We start from the raw sequence: 9,156 nt of genomic DNA, 5'->3' as shown, positions 1-9,156 counted from the left end.
GAACTAAAATAGGACTTTTGGATTGGTGGAGAATTGACGTCAAAGCAACAGGAAAGCTGAAAAGAAAGTTGGAATTATTTAATTTTAAAGAGTTATAAATAAATAAATGTTGAGAAAATAATTGAAAATAGGAAAAGAAGGAAAATGGGGTAAGCACCAATCATATGTCAATGGCATAGCGTAGCATAGCACCACTCATTACACATTCTCTCCTTTGTCCGCTTCATAAAAATAAAATAAAAAATAAAAATAAAAACTCATGCGAGGAGCAATGTCCTCTCTCTCTCTCGACTTTGAGAGGCGAGGAGAGAGAGAGAAACAGTGATTGATTGGAGCGTTGTCGTACTCGCTTGAATAGTCGCGTGGGTCTATCACGCCACCATTGTCCCCTCTCTCTCTCTCTCTTCCCCTCTTATCTAATTTTTCACACACTGTTTACCGTTCCGGAGCGAGAAAAAGTAGCGGGGAGAAAAATGGGTGGGAAAGTGGGAGAGAGAAAGAGAAAGAGGGAGAAAGTAGAGGGAGAAAAGCAAAGAGAGAGAAAGTAGAGCGAGAGAGAGACCAAGAGGGGGAGGGGGGCAGTAGTAGAGCTGTACACCACATGGCCTCATTCTCTCTGGGGTCTCACCATCCACCACCACCACCAGGCCATGACTCTCTCTTGAAGATTCCCTCTCGCCGCCCCGACATGGATCACGACAAGGTACTCCTCCTCCCTCCATTTCCCGGCCACTCTACCACCACCACCACCACCATCACCGCCTTCTTCTCCTTCTTCCTCTTCTTCTTCTTCTTCTTCTTCTTCTTCTTCTACTACTCTCTCTCTCTCTCTCTCTCTCTCTGGATCTAGCTCGAAGCCCTTGGTTTAGGCTCGTTTTTGTGCGATCTTAGTGGTCGCGAGTTCTCTCCCACTAATCGGAGTTTGGCTGGCGGGATAGGACTTCGGGGAGATCATCGGGCCGTTTCTCACTATCTTCTTTTGATGATGGCGATCTCAGTGATGGAGATCTTGATCTCGCTGTGGAGATCTTGATCTAGAGGTTGAGCTTTTGGCCCCTGCTTAACTTTCCCTTTGGTTGCTGAGAAGCTTGAGGAAAGAAAGTACAATTGGAGCTGAGTTGAGCTTAATTGTTGTGTAGGTTCAGTTAGATGACGTTTTTATTTTCCTCTCGTCCCAGAAAAATGAAAATTCTTAGATTCTCAAGGTCTATTTTCTTTTCTTCTCTCTTTCTACCGTTTCTCGGCAACCAAACTGGGCATTGGGGTTTAGTGACTATCATTTTTCTCAGATTTTCTGTATTGTTAATTTTTTCGCGGATTTTGAAGTTATTCTGCATTTGATTATTGTTTCCTGCTGCTTCCTATTTAAACTCATTACAGTTTGACATTAGATCTTAGATCTTTTTTAGATTTTTGTTATATCTAATTTCTGTTAGGTACTCTTTTAAGTTTTAGGAGTTCTGTGGTATGATTTTGTTGTAATTTTTCTCCGCTTTTTGCTGCTTTTCTTTTTCTTTCGGTGGATTGTTCTTTAATTCGTTGTAGTTTGCTTCAGGCAGTTAGCGATGTTTGATTCTCTCTCTCTCTCTCTCTCTTGTAACAGTCTGTTGTTTGAAATGCAAGCTTTTCAGGCATGTGATGCTTTCTTGTGAGCTATGGTCACTTCATTTTGCTTTTTGTGCACTTGATATTTCTTTTTATTTTCCTTATCTCAGTTTCCCCTAAGCGTTTTATGGCATTGGGTGCTTTGAATATGTAGTGCTTTGTGGTATGACACTCGTCATCATAGTTGTCTCTTTAAACTAATTGTCAGTTATATAACTTACTGTTCTTCCTAGTTTCTATCTGTGATTGGTTGATGGGGGATACCATGGCACAAACACGCCCAAAATGAGAAATACAAACATCACTGTTTTTGTTTGTGTGAGTTTACCAATTGAATGTAGAATTGGATGTTGCACTTTGCAACAAAGATGGGGTGTTGGGCATAGAAACTGTCCCAAAATCTGGACATCTGATTTCAGACTCTGCACGTGTGTGTGTGTTTTTTTTTTTCCCTGTAAATTTATCTTATAAAACACATTTAATTATGTTATTTGCGTTTGTGCATGAATGTGGTGGAATGATAGAAACATATTAGAGAACTGTAGTGATATCTTAATATGTTCTGTAAAGGAAAAGTAACATGTGTGTTATACCTACTTTATAGTAAAACTACTAAGGAATTTTATGTGTTTCAGAACTGGCAGTGCATACGAGCATCTATGCTTTGTTTTTGGCTTGTGTTTTTCCAATCATCAATTAAGAGAAGTGTCCCATTTATCAGGTATAAAACTATAATCCATTTGTTTTAATCTAATGAGTTTTTTTTGAATTGCAGGAAATGTCGTCTGCTGTTATGGAGGGAAATGACCCGGTTACTGGCCACATTATTTCTACTACCATTGGAGGCAAAAATGGTGAACCAAAACAGGTTTGAATAAAATATTTCATATTCATCTTCTTGGGGTTATTAATATATTTTGCATTTACTTCAATTTCCTCTTATTTTATGAAATGAAGTTAGTTACTGTTAATCCTTGGTCAGAATTTTAAATGGGAACTGCTACAACTATTGATTTATATATATTTTTTGTTCTCCGGAGATAGCATTTTTCCTTTTTATACCAAGAACAGCTAACATCTGAGTGCTTGGAAGTGCCTCAGTTGAACTTTGAATAGCTGAATTGGTGATGAGATCCATCTGTTAATGTTAGTTTTTGTTTTTATTCTATTTGTGTTTGAGTTGTGTTGGTGGGTTTACCTAGTTTTTTTTTTTAATATACTTTCAGACAATTAGTTACATGGCAGAGCGCGTTGTGGGTACAGGATCATTTGGAATTGTCTTCCAGGTACAGGCATGCTGGTTTTATAGCAAGTTAAGTATTTTTCTGACCCTGTCATTATCTTTACTAAATGGCTACCTGATGCACTCTGCCTTAGGCAAAATGCTTGGAAAGTGGGGAGACAGTGGCTATAAAGAAGGTCTTGCAGGACAGGCGCTATAAAAATCGTGAGCTACAGTTAATGCGCTTAATGGATCATCCAAATGTGATTTCTCTGAAGCATTGTTTCTTTTCTACAACAAGTAAAGATGAGCTTTTTCTGAATTTGGTTATGGAATATGTCCCCGAGACAATGTTCCGGGTCCTCAAGCATTACAGCAATGCAAATCAGAGGATGCCTCTAATCTATGTGAAACTCTACACTTATCAGGTCTGAATTGTTTTTTTATTTTCTTTGAGGTGAGGTTGCATTTTTTTTTTTTCTAACCCCAAACATTATGTGGAAAAACCTTGCAGATTTTTAGGGGGCTGGCATATATCCATACTGTTCCTGGGGTTTGTCATAGGGACGTGAAGCCTCAAAATCTTCTGGTAAGTTGGTTCTTGTCAGTTTTCTCTAAATGAGTTGGACTGTTAAAAATCTGCGACTATTGTCTATATTCTACAGGTTGATCCTCTCACTCACCAAGTGAAACTTTGTGACTTTGGGAGTGCAAAAGCTCTGGTATGTGCACCTCCTTAGTTTTTCACTTTTACTCTAAAAGTATGTAGGAGTGTTAAAACTTGATTTACATTGTTGGCCCACAACCCAACAGCTAAAACCTTTTAGGTAAAGTGGTAATCTAACAGCTTGCATGGATACTGATTGGATTTAGGAGTGATTCTTGGGAAACTGCAATTTTGGTTTGCATGTGTAATGCATATTGTCGAAATTATCAATCCCAGCCTACAGTAGTAAAGTATGCAAATATATGCTTGTAGAATTCAACATGGATTCAAACTTAAGTTGCATTGGGAGTTGAAATTTTATTTGGACTTCATTGGATTTGAAAAAGATTTTATTATCTTGTACAGTTCGTGACCGAGGCAATTGATGATTAAAAGGGCATTGGACTTCATTCTGTTCAATGTTGAATAATCCCTTTATGTGGGCACTGAATAAATTTGGAATAGGAAATGATTGCCAACAAACTGGGCTAACCCACAAAAACTGTTGGGGCTGGGTTTTATGTCATGATCTTTTTTATGCCTTTTTAATAATTTATAACAAAAGATAAATAAGTATTCGTTAATGTGCGTGAAGATATTCAGCTTAATTGTAATTGTAACAGCAGAGAATCAAATTCGGAATTTGCATTTGGTTTTATTCATATTATTATTTTTTAAGACAACTTTGTGCTCAATGTTATCAAAGTTGTGATTATGCAACGTAACATTTTTTATTTTTTTTTTGTAAATTATGTTCTGTTTGTGCTTGGTTTCACCAAATTTTGTTGTCATCAGGTTAAGGGCGAAGCAAACATATCATACATATGCTCCCGCTATTACCGAGCTCCGGAACTTATATTTGGCGCAACAGAATATTCAACGTCAATTGACATTTGGTCAGCTGGTTGTGTTCTTGCAGAGCTTCTTCTAGGCCAGGTTAGTGCTTACCCTGCCAATATATTTTCTGAAGTTATTAACAATTCTTTCATTTGTTTTTTGAGTTTATTTCTTTGCCTATACTTTGCTGAATTTTCTTAATTGCAATTATCTTTCATAGCCATTGTTTCCTGGAGAAAATGCAGTTGACCAACTTGTAGAGATTATAAAGGTGCAGTTTCATTGCCTCTGTGATATGCGTGTCATACAACTGTAGTAAATATGTGACCAAGCCTTAGGCGCCTTGTGGCAGGTTCTTGGTACTCCTACTCGAGAGGAAATTCGGTGTATGAATCCAAATTATACGGACTTCAGGTTTCCCCAGATAAAAGCTCATCCCTGGCATAAGGTATGCATTTTATGTTTTGTTCTCTAACATAGTGTTCTTTGCAGTTTCCGACAAATAGCCTAAGAGTCAATTTCTTTTGGGTTGGGAAGTCTACTAGGCATGGCCTACACGTTAAGTGGTTGCCCATACCCCTCCCCATCCTGCCCTGTCCCAAGTATGTACTTGAGAGCTCCAACATAGAAGGCTCGCTCTCATATAGTCTGGCTGTCCCATAGGGGACTGAAAAATATTCAAGTTCTGCTTAAAGAATATGTTATAGGAAACAATTGATTTTAACTATATAATTGATGCCTTCAGGGTGTGGAAACATTTTGTTGGCACTTGAACTGTACTTGTACCATGCATGCCATCATGCAGTTACCAGGTGTTATGGATGTTGAAACTGAGTAGTAGAACTGCTTTTACATTGTATGATTTAACTATAGATGCATGGCTTCTCTGTTGGGCAAGGGTTATTTGTGGTTTCTGCCTGTACATATGTTTTTGGCAGATGTCCAGCTGTGCAATGTAAAACCAAAAACTATTCAAAGAGTTCTGGAGAGTTTTTTGGTGATGTAGCTCTATAGTTGGGTGTAACTTAGGTTTTATATATATGCGCATGCAGAATGTTCTGTATTGGGATTTCCCAGTGCATTCCTTCTATTACCCTCCTTGCGGTACTAGTACTAGGTAATTACCTTTTATTAATAATTATGCTTATTATTATTGTTACTGCTGCTGATATGTTGTAGATGCTCTTCTAGGAATATATGCTTACTATTAAATTAATCCACGTGGACTGTGTTTCGTTCTCAGTCTCCTAGTAGCTTGTACATTTATCACAGCTTTTTGGTTCAGGTGTTTCACAAACGGATGCCACCTGAGGCTATTGATCTTGCTTCGCGGCTTCTGCAGTATTCACCAAGTCTTCGCTGCACGGCTGTGAGTTGAATGTCATGTTTTCTTAGAATTTTGTCACACTGGTGTTGAAATAAATTCCAAAGCTTCATTTATTAAAATGTGCTCATCAGTAAATATCTTGCTGAACCCTGCGTTTTGCATTAGCTCCTGTGGTCTTAGCCGTGAAATTTGCTCTCTTCTGTTCACAATTTGAATTTCCATTAAATTAATTCCCCTGATATTGCAGCTAGAAGCCTGTTCCCATCCTTTTTTCGATGATCTTCGCGAACCCAATGCCCGTCTCCCAAATGGTCGCCCTTTGCCCCCACTTTTCAACTTTAAGCAGGAAGTACGTCTCACCTATTTCTTCTAATGCATTTTGACCCTTGCATTAAGTGTGCTTTTCTTTTGTGGAAATTATTCTGTAAATAAAGCCTCTGGGCTCTGATGATCCCAAGGATTTTTGAGCTTTGATATTCAGTGTTTTAATGTTGTATTGTGTTCACTTTGTCTAAAGGTAGGTGAATATCAACTTCATCCGCCCCTTCCCCCTCAAAAAAACAAAAATGCCACAAAAATAAAAGAAATATCTGGCTTTCCAAGTATTTGTAGGTTCCCCAGAAATGAAGGAAAAAGTAAATAACCTGTTCATGAATAATGAAAGATTTGCCTTAGTTGCCGTTGATTCAACAATTTTGATCAGTGTTCCTGAATTTGCTTCCATGTCAAGTGGCATACCAGCAAGATCATGTTTCCCCTGATATATATGTACTCACCCATGTAAGTATACATATGTATATATATGCGTGTGTGTGTGTATATGCATGTATATATATATCTGTAGTTCAGGTGGCTCTTTAGCTATTTTCCTCTGCACAATGTTAAATGTAACTAGTTTGCTGATGCTCGTGGCATTGAAGGATGACTATATATTTGAACATATGCTGGTGCTTTGCTTGCCTGACATGAATCCAAACTTGTTTAGCTGCCCTGTAGATAAGTATAGCCTAACATGAAGCCTTATTTGAGAGTAGGGATGTCAGACATGTGCTTGCAGCTTCATGTCAGACACGTGTTTTTAATGAAAATCCCTTCTACTAATATGATTTTAATCTAATTGCGAGGTATGAAGTTCCAACGATGATGGTTGGATCTGGCTATCCATTGGTGGCCATGGCAGCAAGTATATGCCTGATAAGTGTAAAAGAAAGCTGAGTATTGGTTGATATTATTTTCCTTGTGGTAAATAAGTTAGCTCAGGAATGATGAATGAATTTTTTACACAGAGAGCGGTTCAAGAATGACATTTTCTTATTAACACTGCAGTGCATGTTAATAATTCTGTACTCTTAAGTTGGTTCAAGGGTGTTGGATGAAGTTTTCATACGGCTCAATTGACATGTGCATCTGGTCCATATGTTGTTGATAATCTAACCTCTATTTTTTGACTCGTGTTCTCCCCATCTGGTTACAGTTATCTGGAGCTTCACCTGAACTCATCAACAGGCTTATACCTGACCATGTGCGGCGGCAAAGTGGTCTCAGCTTCCCTCATCCAGCGGGCACGTAAGTAGAGAGAGAAAGCATGAAGGTTGCCTTTTCTCTAGTGGATGTAGCAAAGGGGGTTCCGATACCTCTTTGTGAGCTGTGTTGCCGAGCATGGCCTAATTGCAGACGTTTTTGTCACGTGCAAAGATGCATATGTATACTGGCTGTTCTGTTCGGCATGACTTGGAATTCATGTTGTCTAGTACATCAATTTAGCTTAAAACAAACTGTTTCCCTGCTTTTGTACATTGTTTTGATCGTAAAAGATTCCAGAAAGCTAGGAGTTAAGGGATGTTGCAATTCATGTCTGGATATAGGTAGGTGCTTTAAAAGCACGCGGGAGCTGCTGCAGACTCGGTAAACTGGCTTGTTTTTCACTTTACATGGTATTGTTTCTACCTTTTAAGGTTGTGGTGTTTTGTTGTCTCAAACTACATTTCATAATTGGAGTTTACTGTTTATTTCTGTTTCTGTTGTTCTGATGTTTGTATTTAATAAGCACTATATATCTGTATACATGTACACAATGCCCCCGAAATACTCGGGGTTGGGTGAAAAACAGGAGCGAGGGTTAGTTGTGAGTTTGGTCAACTAGGGTGTAGGAAGATTGGAAAGTGAGATAATCCCTCCCTGGTGGTAGTGCCACTGAGCGACGAGGATGCTTTGAAGTGTATTTCCTTGGCATTTTGTTTGAAGAAAGGAAGAGGGCAAAAAAAAGGAAATACAACTTTTATTACTTATGTGTTTTGTGTACTAAATAGGACAAAAGCTACCGTCCTTGGAGGTTTGCTAAAAGACGTACATTTTCTTTCAGGTTTTAGAATCTGTTCTAAGCAAAGAGGAAAATTTGTTCTTTATATTTCTCTTTTCCATTAAATATTATCAAACATACAAAATAATAGTTTATTTTAATGTGATTAAAAATAAAGAAAAATAAGAATTAATGATGTATAAAATTAAAATTTTATTTATAAATTTAGAATATATAGATATATATTATTCTCATCGATAATCATGTAAATATGAATTTTTTGATATATATATATATATATATATATATATATATATATTCTCAAGTTTCAAAGAAGCGTCCTTAGGGACCTCTTTAAGACTTTCTTTGATTTACTTTCTTTGTAAATCAGAAAATATTAAGAGTGGAAAAATTTAAAGAATCTATAATTTTATGTTTGGTTATCAAGAAAAGTGATGAAGAAAATAAAAATATTAGGAAAGAAAAAAAAATTAAGGAATTTACAACTTCATGTTTGATTATAAGAAAAGCGAAAGAAAATAAAAGATATACTAAATTTATGAAGAAAATTTTAATTTTACACAATTTGTGTTTAATTTTTTTTTTAACTATATTAAATAAATTTTTATTTTTGATAATATTTAATAGAGAAGAAAAAATATAAGGGAAAATGAATTTCTTCCTTATTTTCTTTTCCTTTTCTTTCCCCAAGCAAAATCCTTGATCCAAATGTTTTCTCTTGTATTTTCCTTATCTATTAATTACTCTAAAAAATAAATATGTATTTTAATATAACCAAAAATTAAGAAAAATTAAATATTAATGTGTAAAATCAAAATTTTGTTTTTAAATTTTGTATATTTTATTTTCTTACTTATTTTTCTTGATAATCAAATATGAGAATGTGGATTTCTTGATATTTTTATTTCTTTTCCTTAATATTTTTTGAGCTCCAAATAAAGACTTGAGGTTTTAAGAATTTCACAGACTTTCTTTGCGTCACTTGATTTTAGACACTTGCACGAAAAGGCTTGTGATTTTGTCAAATATGAAGAGAGGTTTGTCTTTTTAGCAAAACCTTAAGGGAGATTTTGAAATTCTTGAATTCTAAGTCCTTGGGTTTCTAAAATCTCAAGGGAGGCGAGTATTTTTAGCCAAAT

The 9,156-nt window shown here is 36.4% G+C and overlaps 1 protein-coding gene across 2 annotated transcripts; it reads left to right on the top strand.

The window, feature by feature from the left end:
• Positions 1 to 375: 375 nt before the first annotated feature.
• Positions 376 to 7,710, top strand: LOC131149603 (shaggy-related protein kinase eta). Of its 2 annotated transcripts, none has more exons than XM_058100202.1 (12): positions 376 to 703; positions 2,381 to 2,473; positions 2,832 to 2,891; positions 2,983 to 3,255; positions 3,342 to 3,416; positions 3,493 to 3,549; positions 4,329 to 4,469; positions 4,591 to 4,641; positions 4,723 to 4,818; positions 5,656 to 5,739; positions 5,945 to 6,046; positions 7,172 to 7,710. In XM_058100202.1, exons 1-12 carry the CDS (start codon positions 602 to 604, stop codon positions 7,265 to 7,267), a joined length of 1,230 nt encoding a protein of 409 aa, XP_057956185.1. In that variant the 5' UTR covers positions 376 to 601; the 3' UTR covers positions 7,268 to 7,710. The 2 variants fall into 2 exon arrangements, 1 of the variants encoding a protein (XP_057956185.1); XR_009135261.1 differs by having other exon boundaries at positions 405 to 703; positions 5,945 to 6,477; positions 6,618 to 7,710.
• Positions 7,711 to 9,156: the final 1,446 nt, after the last annotated feature.

The sequence above is a fragment of the Malania oleifera genome, chromosome 2 (genome assembly GCF_029873635.1).
Source record: "Malania oleifera isolate guangnan ecotype guangnan chromosome 2, ASM2987363v1, whole genome shotgun sequence".
Lineage (NCBI taxonomy): Eukaryota > Viridiplantae > Streptophyta > Magnoliopsida > Santalales > Ximeniaceae > Malania > Malania oleifera.
The sequence above is the reverse complement of the archived record's forward strand: the minus strand, read 5'-3'. Positions and strand labels throughout refer to the sequence as shown.